Genomic DNA, 21,286 nt, shown 5'->3' on the forward strand with positions numbered 1-21,286 from the left:
CCTGAGACCACATCTGCATTGCACTCCTAGAGGGGGTGGCCCCTAATAATGTTCTGGAACACTACACACAGGTGTGGGTTTCCAGAGCAAGCACCGAGGCCACAGAACACAAGTCTGTGTGCCAGAGCCCAGGGATGGTGCAGGCAGCCCCATCAGCACCCTCCCCACTCCCAAGCAAGCAGCTGGAGGCACAGGGCCAGGCAGGCCTGAGCAATCTTTATTCTGCAGAGGGACAATGACCACAGATCCATACACCACGTGGAGACCAAGGGGTGGGGAGCCAGGGGCCAGTCTTTCAGGGGTGCGCAGGTCCAGGCGGTGGGCAGAGCCTCGGGTGGGTGAGGGGCAGATGGGCAGACAGGCAGGGGCCTAAAAAAAAGATGAACCACACAGCAGGGGTGCTGGGAGCTGCTCCCCACCCTCCCCCAGCCCAGCCAGCAGCCAGAGGGACAACCCTAACATGACCGGCCCAGGATCCACCCAGGGGCAGAGTAGGTGGGTTGGTGCCCTCTGACTAGGGGGGCACATGCCTGCCCAGCCCACCACGGCAGAGGCAGCTCAGTTCAGGAACCAGGAGCTCTCTGGGCAGGGCCTGACCGGGGCCCCCCAACTCCCAGGCCGACCCCCCTACTGCTGGCTCAGAAGCCGAAGGTTTCCTGGGAGGCGTAGACCATGTAGAGGAAGCCGTCCTCGTCTTTCTCCTGCTCGTAGATGTCCGCGATGGGCGTGGACACACTCACCATGCTGTGCTGGTTCACCAGCAGGAAGAAGGCCTGCGTGGGGTTCAGCTGCAGGCGGCGCCTGCAGCAGGCGGGAGAGTATGCAGCTGTGAGGGGCTTGGCTGCGGGGCGAACATAGCCCTGACCCCCAGGATGATTCCCAGCCTTTCACACCCATTCTCACCCCAGCTGTCACCTCTGACCCAACACCGACTGCAGCCCCGACCTTGACCTTTCCAGCCGCCCCAGAACAGGGGCCCACCGCCCGGTCCCATCACCCCTGACCCCACTCCCACCCCTTCTCGGCGGGAACCCGGCTCCCCTCCCGACCCAAGCCACCTCCTGGCGGCGGCTGCCCACGCACCGGATGATCTTGACCAACTCGCTCATGTTGACATGGTCCGGGACCAAAAACTTGGTCTTGTCCAGGACGGGCAGCTGCTTCTCACCCTTGTAGCGCTCGATGATCACCTGGGAGCAGGGCGGGCGGGCAGGGGGTCGTGTCGGGGACGCGCGAGGCGGAGGCGGGGCAGGGCTGGGGGCGCGGGACTCACCGGGATTTTGCTGGGGTGCTGGTCGCGGATCTGCTGTACCTCCTTACAGCGGTCGGCTGCGGACAGCGGCCAGACCGTGAGGCCGGGTCGGGCCCGGCCTAGGTCCGCCCCGCTTGTCCCCAAGGGGCGGCCCCCGGCCACGCCCCAGCTCCAGCCCCCGCCCCCGGGGCCATCAGGCCCCACAGCCGCTGGCACCTATCCTCGCGGTGGGGAAGCGGCCGGCCCCCACCCAGGCCGGAGCTGGCCTCCCAGCCCGAGGGTCCAGCCAGAGCCTGACGTCACGGGGCTGACGTCACCTGCGGCAGTCGGGATCGGCCGGCGCCCCCCTTCCCTGGCACCCCTGCCCAGAGCTTGCAGCTCGCCTGCCGGGCCTCACCGAAGCTCCGCCGCTGCTTGAAAGGCCGGTCTGAGGGCATCGCGCGGGCCCGGCTGGGCGCGCAGGCCGGGGCTCTGAGGCGTGGGGATGTGGCTGCGGTTTGGGGGCTCCGGGGGCTCCGTGCCTCGCGCTGAAGGGCTCCGGGGCTCGCGCTGAGCACAGCGGCTGCGGCTGCGGGAGGTAACTCGCCCGGTGACGTCAGGTCACAACATTCCTTAAAGGGGAGGCCAGCGCGCCGCTCCCATTGGGCGGACGCACAACCCGCCCGCCCGGACCCGTGACGTCACGGCGCAGAGAGCCTGGGTCCCCGGCCCGGGACGCGAGGGGCGGGGCTTCTGGGCGCGTCACAGTCCCGTGACGTCATGGGCAGCGCGGGAGCTTCTCCCGCAGACCAAACGTCTCCCGCGGCCTGAACTCAGGTGAGGCCCGGAGGCCGGTGGGGCCGCCCTGGGCCGATGGAGCGGGTGAGCCGGGCTGCAGCCCCACGGCACCACTTCCTGCCCTCACCGAGTCTGTGTCAGGACTGACGCGGTTCTGGGCGCCGTGGGAAATAGCCGGAGCCAAAGGCCCGGCGCCTTCACGGGGCTTAGGGCAAGAGAAGGGAGAAGGTGCGGGAGGCACAGTCAGACACAGGATAGAGCAAGACGCTAGAAATGAATGCCCAGGTTTGAAAAAGAATAATATAATTGAAAAGTAGAGCCATCGAAATTCAGGTCTCAGAGGATGAGGTGAGAAGGCAGAGTAGGACAACAGAAGAGAAATCGTGGACCTGGAGGCTGATCGGAAGCAGCTCACCAGAGAGACGGGTGATGGAGAATAAAAAGGAAAAGGCCACGGATGGCAACGCCAGGAGAACTCGCGGGCCCGAGCAGAGCTCCAGAGGCGAACACTGAAAGACCTGTAGAGGCAGTTCCTGAAGGAGAGCTGCCAGAAATATGCTTAAAATCCAGAGCAGAATGCGCAGACCGAAGATCTTTTTTTTTTTTTTTTTTTTTTTTTTGGGTGGGGGACGGAGTCTCGTTCTATCGCCAGGCTGGAGTGCAGTGGTGCGATCTCAGCTCACTGCAACCTCTGCCTCCCGGGTTCAAGCGATTCTCCTGCCTCAGTCAGCCTCCTGAATAGCTGGGATTACAGACGCCTGCCACCACGCCCAGCTAATTTTTGTATTTTTAGTAGAGATGGGGTTTCACACCATGTTGGCCAGGATGGTCTCGATCTCCTGACCTCGTGATCCACCCGCCTCGGCCTCCCAAAGTGCTGGGATTACAGGTGTGAGCCACCACGCCCGGCCGCCGAAATAATTTTTAAAGAATGTACTTTAGTAACAAGGACAGGGAACCCAAAAGGAAGAAATTAGATGGAAAAATGGTGAGCAAATTGGTAAACGTGAGTGAATCTAAACAAGCATTTAATATGCAACATGAATAATAATGATTAATTTGTGGGCCACAGAAACAAGATGCATGAGACACGTGAACATGGAAGACTGAGAGGGCAATCAGAGTTAAGGTGTTCTAGGAAGTTCGATTTGAGAGGGGGATAAAGAGACTGAGCATTGTCTGGCTTTGTAAAGTCAGGTGTGTATTTCAGATATTTAAGAGGGATCACCAAAAGAATACAAACAGAACTATAACTGCCAATGCAGAGAAAAGGGTAGTGATGGGTATTAAAACTGTAATGGAAGGCAGAAAGGGAGAAAAAGGAAGCAAAGTAAAAGGGATGGTAAATATATAGTACAAAACCAGAGGTAGAAAATGTGGTTTACATTCACCTCTTAAAACACAGATGACCAGATTGGCCAAGAAAAAATGCAGCTCTATGCTATTTACAAGAGGACATTTAAAACCTAAGGGCACCAAAAAGTAAAACGATGGAAAAAGATGTACTAGAGAAAAACTAACCAAAAGATGTACCTATAGAAAACTCAGACAAAATAGGCCTTCAGGCAGAAGACATTGGGGATAAGAGGATCACCATGAAATGATGCGAGGAGGAACTCTGTGAAGAGAGGAAAGTTCTGAACTTCTATGTTCCAGGGTTTTTTGTTTTTAAGGCTGAAAATAGGCCAGGAGCAGTGGCTCATGCCAGTAATCCCAGCACTTTGGGAGGCCAAGGTGGGCGGATCACTAGAGGCCGGGAATTCAAGACCAGCCTGGCCAACATGGCAAAACTCTGTCTCTACTAAAAATACAAAAATTAGCCGGGCGTGGTGGTGCATGCCTGTCATCCCAACTACTCAGGTGGCTGAGGCACAAGAATTGCTTGAACCTGCGAGGCGGAGGTTGCAATGAGCCGAGATTACACCACTGCCCTCCAGCCTGGGCAGCAGAGTGAGACTCTGTCTCGAAAAAAAAAAAAAAAAAGAGGCTGAAAATATATTAAGAACACAGGGAGAAATTGCCAAGTCCTCCATCATAGGGAGACATAAGACCTCTTTGAGTAACTAATAAACCAAACAACCAAAAAAAAGTACATAGAGGATGTTAATACAGTTACTAATCATGATCAATGAACCCCAATAGAATCCTGAACCTGACAGTTAATTTTTTAACTTTTAAAATTTAAATTTCAGACCTGTGTGAGACCAACACATTACTTTCAATCATGCAAGGAACATTTACAAAAATGACCCAACTACTAGGGTGCAGGACAAATCTCAACAGATATCACATCAGTTTCAACCATATTCTTTGGCCGCAGACAAAAGCCACGTAAGCTCCAACTGTGTGGAAATTTAAACCTATTCTAAATATGAAGTCATATATAAATAAAAATTATTTAGTTCAAACAAAAAATGAGGATACATATATTAAGAAAACTTGGTGGCCGGGCGCAGTGGCTCACGCCTGTAATCCCAGCACTTTGGGAGGCCAAGGCAGGCGGATCACGAGGTCAGGAGATCGAGACCATCCTGGCTAACATGGTGAAACCCTGTCTCTACTAAAAATACAAAAAATTAGCTGGGCGTGGTGGCGGGCGCCTGTAGTCCCAGCTACTCGGGAGACTGAGGCAGGAGAATGGTGTGAACCTGGGAGGCGGAGCTTGCAGTAAACAGAGATCGCGCCACTGCATTCCAGCCTGGGCAACAGAGCAAGACTCCATCTCAAAAAAAAAAAAAAAAAAAAAAAGAAAACAAAACTTGGGAGGGGGGCCACGGCAGGCCAGGTGTGGTGGCTCACACCTGTAATCCCAGCACTTTGGGGGGCCCAGACTGGAGAATTGCTTGAGCCCAAGAGTTCAAGGCTGCAGTAAGCTGTGATTGCACCTCTGCATTCCAGCCTCGGTGACAAAATAAGATCCATTTCTTTAAAAAAAAAAAATCAGATTTATAGCCTTATTACATAGATGTATTACTTAGATAATTCAGAAAATCAATGAGCAGAGTTTCAAAGAAATTTAAAAAGGAGTAATAGTGTAATCCCAGCACTTTGGGAGGCCCAGGTTGGAGAATCATTTGAGCCCAGAAGTTTGAGACCAGCCTGGGCCACATAGTAAGACCCCGTCTCTACAAAAATGAGAAAATTAGACCAGGCACAGTGGCTCACACCTGTAATCCCAACACTTCGGGAGGCTGAGGCGGGCAGATCACTTGAGGCCGGGAGTTCGAGACCAGCCTGGCCAACATGGCAAAACCCTGTCTCTACTAAAAATACAGAAGTTAGCTAGATGTGGTGGTGCATCCTGTAATCTCAGCTACTTGGGAGGCTGAGGCACAAGAATTGCTTGAATCTGGGAGGCAGAGGTTTCAGTGAGCCAAGATCATGCCACTGCACTCCAGCCTGTGTGACAAGAATGAGACTCTGTCTCAAAAAAAAAAAAAAATAAGAAAGAAAATTCGCTGGCTTTGGTGGCACACACCTATAGTCCCAACTACTCAGGAAGGATTGTTTGAGTGACAGAGGCCCTTTCTCAGAAAAACAATAAAAAATGCTGAAAACAAACAAAAATCAACAACAACAAAAAATAGGCCAGGTGTGGTGGCCCACACCTGTAATCACAGCACTTTGGGAGGCCAAGGCAGGCAGATCACTTGAGCCCAGGAGTTGTAGACCAGCCTGGGCAATATAGTGAAACCCCATCTCTACAAAAAAATTTAGCTGGGTATGGTGGCACGTGCCTGTGGTCCAGCTACGTGGGAGGCTGAGGCACGAGAATTGCTTGAACCAGGGAGGTGGAGGTTGTAGTGAGCCAAGATTTTGTCACTACACTCCAGCCTGGTGACAGAGCGAGAGACCCCATCTCAAAAAACAAAAACAGGCCGGGCACGGTGGCTCATGCCTGTAATCCCAGCACTTTGGGTGGCCGAGGCAGGCGGATCATGAGGTCAAGAGATTGAGACCATCGTGGCCAACATGGTGAAACCCCGTCTCTACTAAAAATACAAAAATTAGCTAGGCGTGGTGGCGCATGCCTGTAGTCCCAGCTACTTGGGAGGCTGAGGCAGGAGAATCACTTGAACCTGGGAGGCAGAGGTTGCAGTGAGCTGAGATACCGCACTCCAGCCTGGTGACAGAGCGACAGTTTGTCTCAAAACAAAACAAAAAAACTCCAACGTACAGTAAACATGTACTTAAAGGTAAAACCCTATACTATGTGGTGAAACATGAAATATTCTCTTAAAAGCCAGGAACAAATGGCTAGTAAACACAATTCAGTATCGTACAGGGGTCCAGAGCACCAAGACAAAGGAGCACACCTGTCACTCACAGCCAGGAAATCCAAGAGAATCTACACACAGTGAAAGACTGGTAACTACTGAAGGCTGAGGACACCTGATAGGTAATAAGTTTACAGGAACGTGGAAAGATGGGCTCTTTCCATTGCTGCTGGGAGTGTAACTGGCCTCAGCTACACTGGAGAGCAATTTGGCAAAATTGACCCAAACTGAAGATGCCCATGTCTTTCCTACAGACCAGGAATTCCACTGTGTGTGCCCAAGAGTCCAGGGAAACAAGGGTAAGAATGTTTATTGTAACATTTTCATAATAGCAAAAAGTTGGGAACCACCTAAATGTCTTATTCAACAGCTTGCTGTGTGTTCCTATACAGAACCACACACTGTTTAATGAAAGATGGAGAGGAGTCGGCAAATGTTTCCCTTAAAGGGCCAGACAGTAAATATTTTAGGCTTTGCAGGCCACGTGGTCTCTGGCAGCCACTTGGTTCTGCTGTAGTGGCCTTAGACAGCCTAAATGGGATTGGCTGGATCTGGATAAAACTTTATTTGCCAAAACAGACAGACTTAACTGAGGGCCTTAGTTTGCCGACTCTTGATCCAGAGCTGTGTGTCAGACTGGACAAACCTCACACACACAGTGCCACAGAAGATTAAATGTGACCAGGGCCATTGAGAGCAGCCAAAGAACTGGGTCAGCCATGGCCTTGGGAAGTGATTACACCTGTCTTTTGTCAGACTCAGCTCTGAGCTGAGGCCAGGGTGGAGGAGGAGGGCCTCAAGTCCCAAGCTCAGAGCTGTGCCCCTGCCTGAGTCAGCAAGGCTGACTCGCCCTCCAGTCCCTCCCCTGCCCCATCGTCCCTGAATCCAGTGGCCTGGCCTCTACTTCATGTGTCTGCTTGAATGTCTGACAGACATCTCAAACTTGACCTGTGCACAACAAACCCATGATCTTCCCCTAAAATGTGCTCCAGTTGGAATCTTTTGTCTCCCCTTTTCAGGCCAAAAACCTTTTTCATTTATTTATTTTTTATTTTTGAGATGCAATTTCACTCTTGTCACCTAGGTAGGGAGTGCAATGGCACAATCTTGGCGTACCGCAACCTCTGCCACCCACCTTCAAGTGATTCTCCTGCCTCAGCCTCCCGAGTGGCTGGGATTACAAGCACCTGCCACCACGCCCAGCTAATTTTTGTATTTTTAGTAGAGACGGGGTTTCACCATGTTGGCCAGGCTGGTCTCGAACTCCTGGCCTCAGGCGATCCACCTGCCTTGGGCTCCCAAAGTGCCGGGATTATAGGTATGAGCCACCGTGGCCGGCCTCCTCGGAGTCATTCTTGACTCCTTCCTTTCCTTTACCACCCCCTTCCACACCCAATCCATCCTCAAATCCTGTCTGTTCCACCTTCAAGATTCTCCATAATCTGACCATGGCTCACCACAGCCGCCACTGCCACCAGGGCCAGAGCCCCCACCACATCTTGCAGAACAGCTGCCGTTGTCTCCTTGCTGGTTTTCCTGCCCTGGCCTTGCCTCCTTCAGTCTGCTCTCAGGACAGTGACCACAGCTGTCCTGTCCCTCGCACACCCCTTTTAGAGTAAGAGCCAAGGGCTGGTGGTGGCCCAGGAGGCCGTGGGATCTGCCTCCCAGCTACTCCTCTGGCCTCCTGGCTACTCCAGGAATCCCTGTCAGGCTCATTCCCCAGGGCCTTTGCCTGGAACATCCTTCCCCGGGATCTCTGTGTCCCTCACACCCTCACCTCGAGTTTTGGTTCAAGTGTCCCCTCAGGGAGGCCTTCCGATATGCTATATAATTTCTCTGGGCATTTTATTATGAAAGCGTTCAAACACTTGAAATAATGGTAGTGGTCCCTCTTACACCCAGTTACATTCTTCCATTAACAGTTGGCTCTGCCAGGCCCAGTGGCTCACGCCTGTAACCCAAGCACTTTTCAGAGGCCAAGGCAGGTGGATCGCCTGAGGTCAGGAATTTGAGACCAGCATGGCCAACTTGGTGAAACCCCATCTCTGGCCGGGCGCGGTGGCTCATGCTTGTAATCCCAGCACTGTGGGAGGCCGAGGCGGGCGGATCACGAGGTCAGGAGATCGAGACCACGGTGAAACCCCTTCTCTACTAAAAATACAAAAAAAATTAGCCGGGCGTGGTGGCGGGTGCCTGTAGTCCCAGCTACTCGGAGAGGCTGAGGCAGGAGAATGGCGTGAACCCCGGGGGACGGAGCCTGCAGTGAGCCAAGATCGCGCCACTGCACTCCAGCCTGGGTGAAAGAGCGAGACTCCTCAAAAAAAAAAAAAAAAAAAAAAAAAAAAAAAAACCCCATCTCTACTAAAAATACAAAAATTAGCTGGGTGTGGCAGCGCTCGTCTGTAATCCCAGCCACTCGGGAGGCCGAGGCAGGAGAATTGCTTGAACCTGGAAGGTGGAAGTTGCAGTGAGCCGAGATCGCACACTGCACTCCAGCCTGGGCGACAGAGATTTTGAGATTCCATCTCAAAAACAGTTGGCTCCATCTGCTTTATTACGTCTGTGTCCATTTTCCCTTTTTGTTGAATTTCAGAGTAAGTTGCAGACATCTGTTCACTTTCTCCTCAGCCTTTCACATTCATGTATTTGTTTTTTTTCTTTCAGGGTAAAATTCACAAACAATGAAATGCAGAGGTGTCAAGTGTACTCTTTGGTGAGTCTGAGAAAAGTATACTCACTAATGTGACCCAAACCTCCTTCAAGATAGAGAACATGGCCAGGCGCGGTGGCTCACCCCTGTAATCCCAGCACTTCAGGAGGCCAAGGGCAGATCACCTAAAGAGTTCAAGACCAGCCTGGCCAACATGGAGAAACTCCATCTCTACTAAAAATAGAAAAAAATTAGCCGGGCGTGATGGCGGGTGCCTGTAATCTCAGCTACCTCCTGAGTCGGAGAATCACTTGAACCTGGGAGGCAGAGGTTGCAGTGAGCCGAAATCATGCCACTGCACTCCAGCCTGGGCAACACAGCAAGACTCTGACTCAAAAAAAAAAAAAAAAAAAAAAAGACAGCGTCCCCTTGGAAGGTTCCTTGGGCCTCCCCAGTCTACCTGCACGCCCCACGGAGGCAATCACTGTTCTCATTTCTCACCATATTCTGGCCTGGTCTAGAAATTCTTCTAGATGGAATCATACAGCATGTATTCTTGTGCCTCTGGTTTAATTCAACATAAAGTTTTGAGGCTTACCCATGTGGTTGCAGATATCAGTAGGCTTTTTTTTTTTTTTTTTGAGACAGAGTCTGTCACTAAGGCTGGAGTGCAGTGGCAAGATCTTGGCTCACTGCACCCTCCACCTTCTGGGTTCAAGTGATTCTCCTGCCTTGATCTCCTGAGTAGCTGGGATTACGGGAGCACGCCACCACGCCTGGCTAATTTTTTTTTTTGTATTTTTAGTAGAGACAGGGTTTCACTATATTGGCCAGGCTGGTCTCAAACTCCTGACCTCCTGATCTACCTCTTTTGGCCTCCTAAAGTGCTGAGATTACAAGTGTGAGCCACCGTGCCCAAGTAGGCCATTTCTTTAAACAAGTAGGTTCCCATGGATGGATGTAGCAGTTTATTTTTCTATTGATGGATGCCTGGGCTGTTTCCAGCTTTTGGTGATTGTGAATAAAACTGCTCTGAACGTTGCTGTGACAGTGTTTGTGTGGATATTTTTTTTTTTAATTATACTTAAGGGATAAGTTCTTTTGTTTCACTTGGACGAATAGCAGATATGCTGGCTTTGGGGGCAGGTGTGTGTTTGAGGAGTGGCCAGGCCTCTCCTCGGTGCTGTTCCATTTTGCGCTCACATCAGTGATGTGCGGGAGTTCCAGGTGTGCTGCCTCCTTGCCACCGTTTGGTGGTGGTCATTTTCGTTTCACCATTTTGGCGGGTGTGTAGTGGTATCTCACTGTGGTTTTACATTTAATATTATAAAATTTTATTTCCTTCTCACTAAAATGCAAGCCCTTGAAGGGCAGTTCTGCATATGCTTGGTTCCTGCTACACCCCAGGACTTAGAGTGTGGCACATGGTGGGTGCTCAGTAATTATTTGGATAAGTGACCCCTCCCCTGGGCCCCCACTCTCCATGCCATTTGCCATCTAGGTCTGTCTCCCCCTCTAGACCATGTGCAGGGACAGAGTCTGTGCCAAGCACTGCTGCTGGGTGCTAGGAGGGTCAGCAGAAGTTGAGGGAGTCGCTTCTGCTCAGGGGGTCTCAGCCACGGTCAAGCACACCCTCCACCGCTCTGCTCCCACCCCTCATTCCTGCTGTTCTGTGGCTTCTGACTTGGACCCATGGGCCTGAGAATAAGTGGAGAACTGGCCTTGGCCGGCCTGGCACAAGGGCGGAGCAACCCTGGCCTGTTTGGCCACTAATGACTGCGAGTGTGGGCAGATCATAGGCCCTGAGCTCCTTTACACGACGGCAGGCGGGCCAGACAGACCTGGGTCCACAGCTGCTTTTCCACATGGAGAACTGAAGAATCTCATCTTCATCTGCAAAACTGAGACACCGTCAGAACTACCTCTGAGGTGAAGGGTCAGTCAGCAACTCAGAAGCCGTGGAGTCCTGGGGGAAACAGGGCCTGCAGTCAGCACTGAGGCAGGAGGCAGGAGGGACTGACTCTGGACCAGATTGAAGACTGGCTGTACCAGAAGTGCTGAAATCACCTCTCCCTAAGATACACCCACCAGTGCCATGACAGTTTACCATTGCCATGGCAACACCTGGAAGTTACCACCTCTGGCTATGGCAACACTCAGAAGTTACCGCCCATTTTCTAGCTATTTCTGAATAACCCGCCCCCTGAATTAGGATGTCATTAAAAATGGGAATAAGCACAGATTCAGATCTGTCCCTGGGCTGCTACTCTCAGCACACTGCCCAGGGCAGGGGCAGTCATAGCCGTAACCCTGCCACCCCCGCAATCAAGCTGTTTTCTTCTACCACTGGCTGGTTCTTGAATTCCTTCCTGAGTGAAGCAAAGAACCCGCCCTGCTTCAGCACAGCTGTGCCTTGGCGCCTCGTTTAAGGTGATGAACTCGTAAAAATCGGCCTCATACTGGGAGGACCCATGTGGGCTGAAGTCTGAGTCAGGGTCATTATCTCCAAGGAAGGATTGGCGGTTCCCGTTTACAGACTCAAAGTGAAGGCTGAGCACAGTGGCTCGCGCCTGTAATCCCAGGACTTTGGGAGGCCAAGGTGGTCTGATCACCTGAGGTTAAGAGTTCTAGACCAGCCTGGCCAACACGGCAAAACCCCTTCTCTACTAAAAATACAAAAATTAGCCAGGCATGATGGTGCACGCCTGCAATCCCAGCTACTTGGGGGGCTGAGGCGGAAGAATCACTTGAACCCAGGAGGCGGAGGTTGCAGTGAGCTGAGATTGCACCACTGCCCTCTAGCCTGGGTGATAGAGACCATCAAAACAAAAACAAAAAACCACAACCAAAAAAGCAAAGTGGGGCCAGGCGTGGTGGCTCACACCTGTAATCCCAGCACTTTGGGAAGCCAAGGTGGGTGGATCACCTGAGGTCAGGAGTTCAAGACCAGCCTGGCCAACATGGTGAAACCCTGTACCTACTAAAAACAAAAATTAGCTGGGCATGGTGGTGGGTGCCTGTAGTCTCAGCTACTCGGGAGACTGAGGCAGGAGAATTGCTTGAACCCGGGAGGCGGAGGTTTTAGTGAGTCAAGATCGTGCCATTGCACTCCAGCCTGGGTGACAAGAGCAAGGCTCCATCTTAAAAAAAAAAAAAAAAAGGCAGCGAAGTGGAACACTCCAAAGATTGTAGGGACTGAGACCCACTCAGGTGTCCCCAGGCCTCGAGGTCACACTGCCCCACCTCGCTCCCCACGGGTCCTCTGCTTGCACTGGGAAAGTGGAGGCTGAGAACACCAACCCCACAGCCCATGCAGGGCCTCACCCGCATATCTGTTCTTCTCTTGAGCCAGGGGCGTGCTCAGGCCTCTCCAGCTCTAACTCCACCTCCCTGAGTGAGAGGGCCGGGGCTGCCACCCTTCTCCGTCCGTGACCTCAAGCCCTCGGAGCGGTCTCGTCACCTGGGGAGGTTGGCTCCCCGAGGCCTTCGCAGCCTCCAGCTGCTCCTCAGCTCCCCATAGCCACTCATGGGGTCCTGGGTTCTCTCCACACCCACCAGTGCCTCCACTGTGAGTGACGTACAATCCCCACCTCCAGTTTGGCTTCCAGCTGTCAGGTCCAGGCTCTGTCTCTGGAACAACGGCTGCCTCCGAACTCAACACATCCAAAGGAAGTCATCTCTTTCCCCAAGCCTGTGCCTCTAGCTAATCGCCCCCTCCCTTCTCACCCCATCACCTGGCCCAGGCCTGGGTGGACTCCCCCTCGCCTGCCAGTGCAGTCCTGAGTCCTCTCAAGCCCATCTGTCTCGTCCTACCTGTCTCCACTGTCACTGCTCCGGGAACCCCCCTCCCTTGTCTGCCCTAGAGGGCACCTCACCAGTGTGCCTCCCCTGCAGAAGCAAGGCTGAGCACACTGATCTCCGCCTATCTGAACAATCAGCCCCTTCCAAAGTTTCATTCTGGCCAGGTGCGGTGGCTCACACCTGCAATCCCAGCGCTTAGGGAGGCCGCAGGAGCTCAAGACCAGCCTGGGAAACTATTTGTCCATTCTCACACTGCTGTGAAGAACTGCCCAAGCCTGAGTAATTTATAAAGAAAAGAGGTTTAACTGACGCACAGTTCCGCATGGCTGGGGAGGCCTCAGGAAACTCACAATCCTGGCGGAAGGTGACGGGGAAGCAGGCACCTTCTTCGTTAGGCAACAGGAGAGAGAATGAACGCAGGAGGACCTACCAAACCATCAGCTCTCGTGAGAACTATCATGAGAAGAGCATGGGGGAACCGCCCCCATGATTCAGTCACCTCCACCTGGGTTCTCCCTTGACACCTGGGGATTATGGGGATTATAATTATAATTCAAGATGAGATTTTGGGTGGGGCAGAGCCAGACCATATCAGCAACATAACCAGACCCTGTCTCTATTTAAAAAAAAAAAAAAGGGGGTGGGGGTTGGGGAGGAAAAAATTTTAATTAAAAAAAAATTCCACTGCCACCCTCTATCCAGTCACTTCCCTTCCTCGCCCAGCACAGACTCCACAGCCATCATAATTACTTCCAAAAGTCCTAACTCCCTCTTTCTTCTGCCGACTTAACCTGGCCAAGTTCAGCTGTACGGTGACTGCTGCACCCCCGGCTGAAAAAGCTGCTGCAAAAGGGCCACCTGCCAAACTCGGTCAAACTCCCCACCCGCGTCCCCAGGGAAGTGTATGTTTTCTCTCCTCTCCTGCGAGGCACCTTCCCTGCTGCCTTCACAGAGACCTTGCCCTGCCCTCTGGGCCTCTCCCTGGCTCCCCTCATGCTGAGTGGAATCACTGTCCCTGTTCCTGAGGCCAGTCCTTCCACTGTGCGCAGGACGCCAGCCTTCCTTAGGCCCCATGGACTTGCTCCTTGCGGCCCCTTATGATCTCTCCGCAGCAAACAAACGTGTTCTGGTGACTCACCCCTCCTCAAAATCCTTTCTCCTCGTGGCTTCTGTGGCAGAGGCGGCTGACAGCCGACTCCAGCAGCTGCTGTCCCAGTCCCCCTTCGAAGAGAGCCCTGGGTGTCTCTTAGTGCAGCCCTGCACCTGGCTTCCATGCAGTCAGGAGTGGCAGGTGGCTGAACTTCAGTTAATTAGGCCTAAGTGGGGAGTGCCCTATGGGACTCCTGGAAAATTGCCTTAAAGGGAAAAGGTACATCCTTTGCCATCCCCATCCTCCATCAGCTACCATCTGGAACTTGAATGTGATAACTGGGGCTCCAGAAGCTTGTTTTGTTTTGTTTTGTTTTGAGATGGAGTTTCGCTCTTGTTGCCCAGGCTGGAGTGCAATGGCGCGATCTCGGCTCATAGCAACCTCCGCCTCCCAGGTTCAAGCGATTCTCCTGCCTCAGCCTCCCGAGTAGCTGGGATTACAGGCATGTGCACCACACTCGACTACTTTTGTATTTTTAGTAGAGATGGGTTTTCTCCATGTTGGTCAGGCTGATCTCGAACTCCCGACCTCAGGTGATCTGCCTGCCTTGGCCTCCCAAAGTGCTGGGATTACAGGCGTGAGCCACCGTGCCCAGCCTCCAGAAGGTTTTTTTTTTTGGAGACACGGTCTCACACTGTTGGCCAGGCTGGAGTGCAGTGGTGCAATGCAGCCTTGACCTGCCAGGCTCAAGCAATCCTCTCATCCTAGCCTCCCAAGTAGCTGGGACTACAGGTACTCACCACTGCACCCGGCTGTTTTTTGTATTTTTAGTAGAAATGGGGTTTCACCATGTTACCCAGCCTGGTCTCGAACTCCTGGGCTCAAATGAATCTCCCGCCTTGGCCTCTCAAAGTGCTGGGATTATAGGCATGAGCCACTGCACCTGACCTTTTTGGCTTTAAATACCAGTAACAGGCTGATAGCTCCATATCCTTATGTCTAGCAAGGCCTGGCAGAGTTGGGTATTCAACAGTCCGTCCGACATTCTTTCTAAACACAAGGGTATCGAACAGGCTCAGAGTAAGCTATTTCCAAATTGCTGGTGCTCTTTCCCCACAAAGGTCCCCAGTCAGCCTCCTCTCAGTAAATGGCAGCACCTGGTTGCCCAAGCAGGCATAGAGGAGTCTCCTTTGATGTCTCATTTCCTTACTTTCCAACCCTCCCCAGCAAGTCCTTGCGTTCTCCCTTCAGAATCCCCCCTTCCGACCCTATGAAACCGCCCTTGCCCAAGCCACCATCAGTTCTTCCCTGGCTGCCTGCACTCCTGACTCCACTTGGCTCCACATTCTCCCCGGAGCCATTGGGACACCAACGTGTGTACATTTCTAGAGAGCAGGTTCATGTTTGCAGGGGGCTGTCTTTGGTTGACTCCAGCAGATTCACTCTGGACTTCTAGATAACGCTCCTCATTCTTCAGTTACTTCATTAGAAAAGGGCTGGGAAGCCCTGGCTTATCATATTATAGCCTGTTGTTAGATTGTTGCAAACTTTTTAAATTTAATTTTGACCCAAATACTTGTAGTAGTTAAAAATCAAATATGCCAGGTGTGGTGGCTTGCACCTGTAATCCCAGCACTTTGGGAGGCTGAGGCGGGAGGATTGCTTGAGCCCAGGAGTTGGAGCCCAGCTTGAGCAACATGATGAAACCCTGTCTCTACTAAAAATACAGAAAAATTACCCCGGTGTGGTGGTCCTTGGGAGGCTGAGGCAGGAGAATTGCTTGAACCTGGGAGGCAGAGGTTGCAGTGAGCTGAGATTAGGCCACTGCACTCCAGCCTGGGTGAAAGAGGGAGATTGTGTACCCCCTGCCCCCGACAAAAAATCATGAAATTCCCTATTTCACCTAGCCTTTTTTAGGGAAAACAACTAACATATTTCTTGTGAACTAGGGGGTTGAAGTTGAATTACCTTCATCTTAGTTTCTGCTGAGACCGCCCAAGGCACGGTCTATGGGCCGAATGCCACGGAGAGGAGCAGGACCAGCAGCAGCCTGGACTGTGACACCAGGTGGTCCCAAGCGAGCTAACACTTCTGCTGGGAATGTGGTCTATAAAGGAGCTGGAAGTTCAAGGACGATTTTTAGAGGCCACTGAGAGGCTGTGAATCTTACCGTAACCCATGGAGGAAGGCGGTGGGGTTTCTGCTTCACCACGACTCAACAGAAGAGTGTGTAGAGGGGAGACCCTGACAGCCAGGAGCCAAAGATAGACAGGGCCGGCGAGAGGGAGTGCACCCTCCAAAGTGAGGGAGCTGCCAACAGAAGAGAGCAGGGGGCATGCATGTGTGTGAAAGCTCATGAAAATGCACCAAGGCCGAAGCCGGTTCACAGCAGTATCGGCGAAGGATGAACTTCTGCTCCCCACCTCACGCCCCTCTCAGCAACTTGGGCAAGAGAGCTGACAGCACCAAGTGGGCAAATAAAATAAGGCCGAGGCCAAACATAAGCTGCCCCCTGCAGAGAGCAAGGTTCCCTGCGGGCCTACAGTGGAAGGGGCGGCCTCTCTCCAAATGTGACTCGAAGGAGTTGTTCCTGTGTTGGGCGGGGCTTCATCTGCCCAAGGCAGGGCTTGCCCTACATCTCACCTAGGGACAGCGGGAGAACAAGCCCTAGAGAGTAAATTTAGACAGTGCGAGACCAAAATAAAGGTGCTTTTGATTGGACTGAGCTTGTTCATCATAGCAGTAGGACTAGTATTTTGAACACGTTCTGCAATTGTGTTATTTGCCTTCTCAACTGAATACATAACTGATCAGCTTAAGTTCACTGACAGTGGGGTATGCTTACTAATTTGATGGATTCGGTGACTTAGATTTCTACCTGCTGTGATGACGGAATCTGAGACCTCCATTTCTCATTTTTTCTTTTTCTGGTAATTTGGTAGAGACAGATGGGAATTTTATATGGAAAGGTGGCTTTCAGGATTCTCAATGAAAAACGTGCCAACATGGTGTCTCAGAGCCAAACATATGAAAGGGGAGAAAACCTATAATCCTTGGAGCATTTTTAATTTTTGGAGAAACAGCAATACCAGCTCACAGAGGAGGATCAGAATTCCAGGGAGCCGTGGCCAGGGCTGAGGCGGAGGCATGAATGCTGACGGGAGATGGCAGCTGCGGCACCTCCCGAGAAGCTGCCACTTCCCTGAAATGCCGGCCCTGCTCATGGACCCCAGGCGAGAGCTGTACCTTAGAGGGCAGAAATCATACTTGGATGAAATCAGAACAGGGTGGCCTCTGGGGAGTGGGCTGGGCAGACTGGGAAGCAGCAGCAGCTTTCCTGAAACGGCTGTGAGGTTACACAGGGGTCACATTTGTCACTTTGAAGATTTGTGCATTTTACTGTATGTAAATCTTACCCATCCTCCAAAAGCAGCAAACAAACTAGTTAATGATACACACTTGGCAGTGCTTAGGGGCGGGTACTGCCTGCAATATACTTAGAAAGGCATAAAAAAAAAGTTAGATGGAAGAATGGAAAGTTATGATACAGAAATATAGCAAAATGGGTAACTGTAGAATTGAGATGGAAGATATAAAATTATTTCAATTCTCTGTAAGTTTTAAATTTTTCATAAAAAAAATACTGGGTGTGGGCACACCTTTGCTGTATTGGCAAATGTCCTTCTGAAACTCAGAACCCATGCTTTTCCCTCTAGGCCTAGGACAGCTGTCAGTTTCTAACCTTGACAGTACACACGCTACTTTTGAGTACAGAAACACTAGGGTTTTTGTATGTGGAATACCATTATTTAGATTCTTAAAAATCTGAATTTTGGCCAGGCATGGTGGCTCACGCCTGTAATCCCAGCACTTTAGGAGGCCAAGGCAGGCAGATCACCTGAGGCCAGGAGTTTGAGACCAGCCTGGCCAACATGGTGAAACCCCATCTCTACAAAAAAATACAAAAACTAGCCCAGGCGTGGTGGTGGGCACTTATAGTCCCAGCTATTTGGGAGGCTGACGCAGGAGAATCACTTGAACCTGGGAGGTGGCGGTTGCAGTGAGCCAAAATCGCGCCACTGCACTCCAGCCTGAGTGAGAGAGAGAGAGACTGTATCTCAAAAAAAAAAAAAAAAACAAAAACCCCTTAATTTTAACCTTTATTTTCCCCCCTGTAAACCTTCTCTGTGGCCATGAATTTTTACATCTTTTTTGAGACAGGGTCTCACTTTGTCACCCAGGCTGGAATGCAGTGGTGGACTCATAGCTCGCTGCGGCATCAACCTCAAGCAATCCTCCCACCTCAGCTTCCCCAGCAGCTGGGACTACAGGTGCGTGCCACCACGCCCAGCTAATTTTCATATTTTTGGTGGAGACAAGGTTTTGCCAAGTTACCCAGGCTGTTCTTGAATTCCTGGGCTCAGGCAATCCATCTGCCTTGGCCTCCCAAAGTGCTAGGATTACAGGCAGGAGCCACCGCACCCGGCCAAATTTTTACATCTTAATTTGAGTCCAAGGAATTATGCTTCCCTTGCTGCATTACAAACTCCTGATGTACATGGTGGGCTCCTGATGTACAAAATCCTGGTGCCCAAGGGACTGGGAGGTGGAGCATCTTTATTTTCATAAGAAACTTTCCCCAGGACTTTGATGGAATGCTTTTAGGATGGGGAACTTTAAGGCAAACAAGAGGGAGTAGTAGGGGGACTAAGGGAAGGTGGAAGGGACAGGCCCCCAGCCCTATTCTGAACCCTTGCTTTGGAGCCAGAATGCCTCCTCCCTCCAGGGACAGACCCCCGATCCCCGTCCTAGAAACCTGACCTCTCCCCCTCCGACCTCCTTCCCCATTATCCTTCTTGGAGAAATTCAAGCAGGACAGAGGAGCCTCAGACTTGGATCCCAGCTTCCGAGAACACAAGTGAGATGCCGCTGGCCACACCCCGCGTTCGTCTGCAGCCACGGAACCTAGCAGATAATCACCACGTGGGGTCTGTAGTCACCCACTCTCAGGGGGCGCTTCCTAGGTCTGCAGGGACAGGGGAAACCAGAGTGTTTCTCAGACAACCAACCTTACTTGAAGATTCACGGAAAAGTATTTGAGAGGCTTATTTTTATATTAAGATAATCATGGATATATTATAGATTGGAAAATGCCTATTATCTTTCATTAAAGTAGATTTTGAAGAAATTTTGCCATGCTCTTATAAACTACATCCCTCAACTCCCAAGAGTATGTACTTTACTCCTCCGATACTATTGAGGAAGCCTCACTGGAAAATCTGGGCAAGTATGATTGCTAGATGGAAGAACTCACAGACAGTGGTGACTTCTGGGGCAGGGAGGACAATGATGGGGATTTCCAGGCTCACACTACACGGTGCCGAGTCTTTTTCCTGTGTAACAGGAAACAAAAGATAAAAAGAAAAACCCTAGTAAAATTAAATACATGTGGTTTCAGAGGGAAAAAAACAAGAGTGTGGCTGGATGAGGGGTGGGTAGGAGCCTGAGTGCAGGTGAATTCTGGGAAGCTCACGGTGAGAGGACCCCTGCGCTCCGAGTCTGCGGGGCAGATGTTTGCCCAGGACGGGCTCACTCGGGTGAACGGGGGCCCTCCAGGATTTCTGGGGCAGATAGTGTGGGAAGAGCAGGGCTATTTGAGTCTGAGACCTGTGTCCTGGCTGTGAGGGCGTAGGTAAGCCGTTCTAAACCCAAGTCCCCATGTCTGAGGTGGCCCTAACACTCTGTCTGCAGAGGGGTACCGTGAGGTGAGAGCTACTGTCTGTTACATGCCAGGTGCATTCCGGGTCCCCGGTAAGTACCACTCTCTTCCCCAGTGCAGCACAGTAGAAAACAATCTTTCAACACTGGCAGCAGTGAGAAAAGGTAAAAGAAGGACTAGGGCCAAGAGGCCCAGAAACCAGAGCACCAATTATACACCAAGCTACACTGAGTATGGTCACAGGCACAAGAAGCAGCAGGCCTCTCGGAGGCCACGAACATCATCTCCCACCAGGGCTGGAGGAGGCAACCGGGCCTCCAACGTGTGATTACACAGGAAGAGAGAGGCCTTTTCAACCTAGTGTTTAAAGACACAACAGACGGGTAAGCATTTTGGTTATTTTTAGTTAAAGAAAAACAGCTTTCTCCAAGGGCGACAAAGTAAACTGAAGGTCAGAAGGAAGCTGCGTGCGGGCTTCTTGCAAGCTCTTGCTCCAAAACCTGGCAGTGAGGAGAGAGGGCCCTCCAGCGCTCTAGGGAAGGTTGGTGCACACGGGGGTTCCGTTGGTGGGGGAGGAAGAGCCGCCAGCCCACACACGGTCACTGGATTGGTCTGAGTGGGTTCCAAGCGACTGCCATGTGCCAGCTCACTGACATGATCGACATTAACATTCTTGGGGGGCATTCAATTAAGGAATGACACAGGGAGCCAAGAGAGTGGCTTATTCGGTTGGATTCTGAATCACAATCAGGAAATAGTCTTTATCTGCGAAAGAGAAAAATGAAAAAAAAATCACTAAATGTAAAATGAGAGAAAAACATACAAGAAAGCAAATAAACCATTAAATCACTAACCATAAAATGATGAAGGGGAGAAAGCAATAAAAAGCATCAACACTCAGCATCTCCAAATGCTGGGAAAACGGAAGATAAACCTGTAAGATTCCTGCAGGGGCTCCTGCAAGAGGGGCCTCCGCGTACCGCGCAGCGGCCAGTCTACAGAGTGTCGTCTCTTCTAACCCTCCCCACGACAGTGGCAGCAGGTAGGCAGGATTCTCACCCCTGTTTTCCAGGTGGGGGGACTCCGGTTCAAAGAGCTCCAATGAATTGCCAAGGCCATGGTTCTCAAACTAGGGGGCATCCCCACCACCTGGAGGGCTCCACGCCCAGAACCATCATTTAGTGGGGCTGGGGCAAAGCCCAAGAGTTTGCGTTTCTCTAACAAGTTCCCAGGTGATGCTGATGTTGTAGGCTGTGGGAGGACCACTGGCTTAAGGTTACCCAGCTACTTAGTGTCAAAGATGGAATTCCAACATACTTCACTGGACTTGGGTAATGTCATTTTCTTTTTTTTCTCTCTCTTTTTTTCCTCCTGCGAGACAGAGTCTTGCTCTGTCATCCAGGCTGAGTACAGTGGTGCGATCACGACTTGCTGCAGCCTTGACCTCCTGGGCTCAGGTGATCCTCCCACCCCAGCCTCCCATGTAGCTGGGACTACATGCACACCCCACCAAACCTGGGTAAATTTTTAAAAAGTTTTTTGTAGAAGGTCAGGCATGGTGGCTCACGTAGCACTTTGGGAGGCCAAGGTGGACAGATCACTTGAGGTCAGGAATTCAAGACCAGCCTGGCCAACATGGTGAAACCCCATCTCTACTAAAAATACAAAAATTAGCCAGGCTTGGTGGCAGGTGCCTGTAATCCCAGCTACTTGGGAGGCT

At 51.6% G+C, this 21,286-nt stretch overlaps 2 protein-coding genes across 6 annotated transcripts in view; both read right to left on the minus strand.

Moving 5' to 3' along the window:
• Positions 1-195: 195 nt before the first annotated feature.
• Positions 196-13,917, minus strand: MAP1LC3A (microtubule associated protein 1 light chain 3 alpha). 2 transcript variants are annotated; one of them, XM_055265946.2, is made up of 5 exons: positions 13,896-13,917; positions 10,798-10,922; positions 1,274-1,329; positions 1,084-1,190; positions 196-801 (listed from the first exon to the last, which is right to left on the minus strand). In XM_055265946.2, exons 2-5 carry the CDS (start codon positions 10,847-10,849, stop codon positions 639-641), a joined length of 378 nt encoding a protein of 125 aa, XP_055121921.1. In that variant the 5' UTR covers positions 10,850-10,922; positions 13,896-13,917; the 3' UTR covers positions 196-638. The 2 variants fall into 2 exon arrangements, with proteins under 2 accessions (XP_055121921.1, XP_063489912.1); XM_063633842.1 differs by lacking the exons at positions 10,798-10,922; positions 13,896-13,917 and adding an exon at positions 1,650-1,912 and having other exon boundaries at positions 196-369; positions 632-801.
• Positions 13,918-19,950: 6,033 nt separating this feature from the next.
• Positions 19,951-21,286, minus strand: part of DYNLRB1 (dynein light chain roadblock-type 1) — a 33,371-nt gene continuing 32,035 nt past the window's right edge. For 3 of the 4 annotated variants that reach the window (XM_055265941.2, XM_063633839.1, XM_055265939.2), the window contains one exon: positions 19,951-20,331. In XM_055265941.2, the coding sequence (XP_055121916.1) occupies positions 20,288-20,331 (44 nt within the window). In that variant the 3' untranslated portion in view covers positions 19,951-20,287. The remainder of the gene's footprint in view (positions 20,332-21,286) is intronic. The other variant, XM_055265942.2, reaches the window with a different exon arrangement.

The sequence above is a fragment of the Symphalangus syndactylus genome, chromosome 24 (assembly GCF_028878055.3).
Source record: "Symphalangus syndactylus isolate Jambi chromosome 24, NHGRI_mSymSyn1-v2.1_pri, whole genome shotgun sequence".
Taxonomy (NCBI): Eukaryota; Metazoa; Chordata; class Mammalia; order Primates; family Hylobatidae; genus Symphalangus; species Symphalangus syndactylus.

Coding starts and splice junctions, on each gene's coding strand:
- MAP1LC3A (XM_055265946.2), bottom strand. CDS start 10,849: ATGAAGATGAGATTCTTCAGTTCTCCATGTGGAAAAGCAGCTGTGGAC. Junction 1,330..10,797: donor AAAAGCAGCTGTGGACCCAG/GTCTGTCTGGCC, acceptor CGCTGTCCGCAG/CCGACCGCTGTAAGGAGGTA. Junction 1,191..1,273: donor AGCACCCCAGCAAAATCCCG/GTGAGTCCCGCG, acceptor CCCTGCTCCCAG/GTGATCATCGAGCGCTACAA.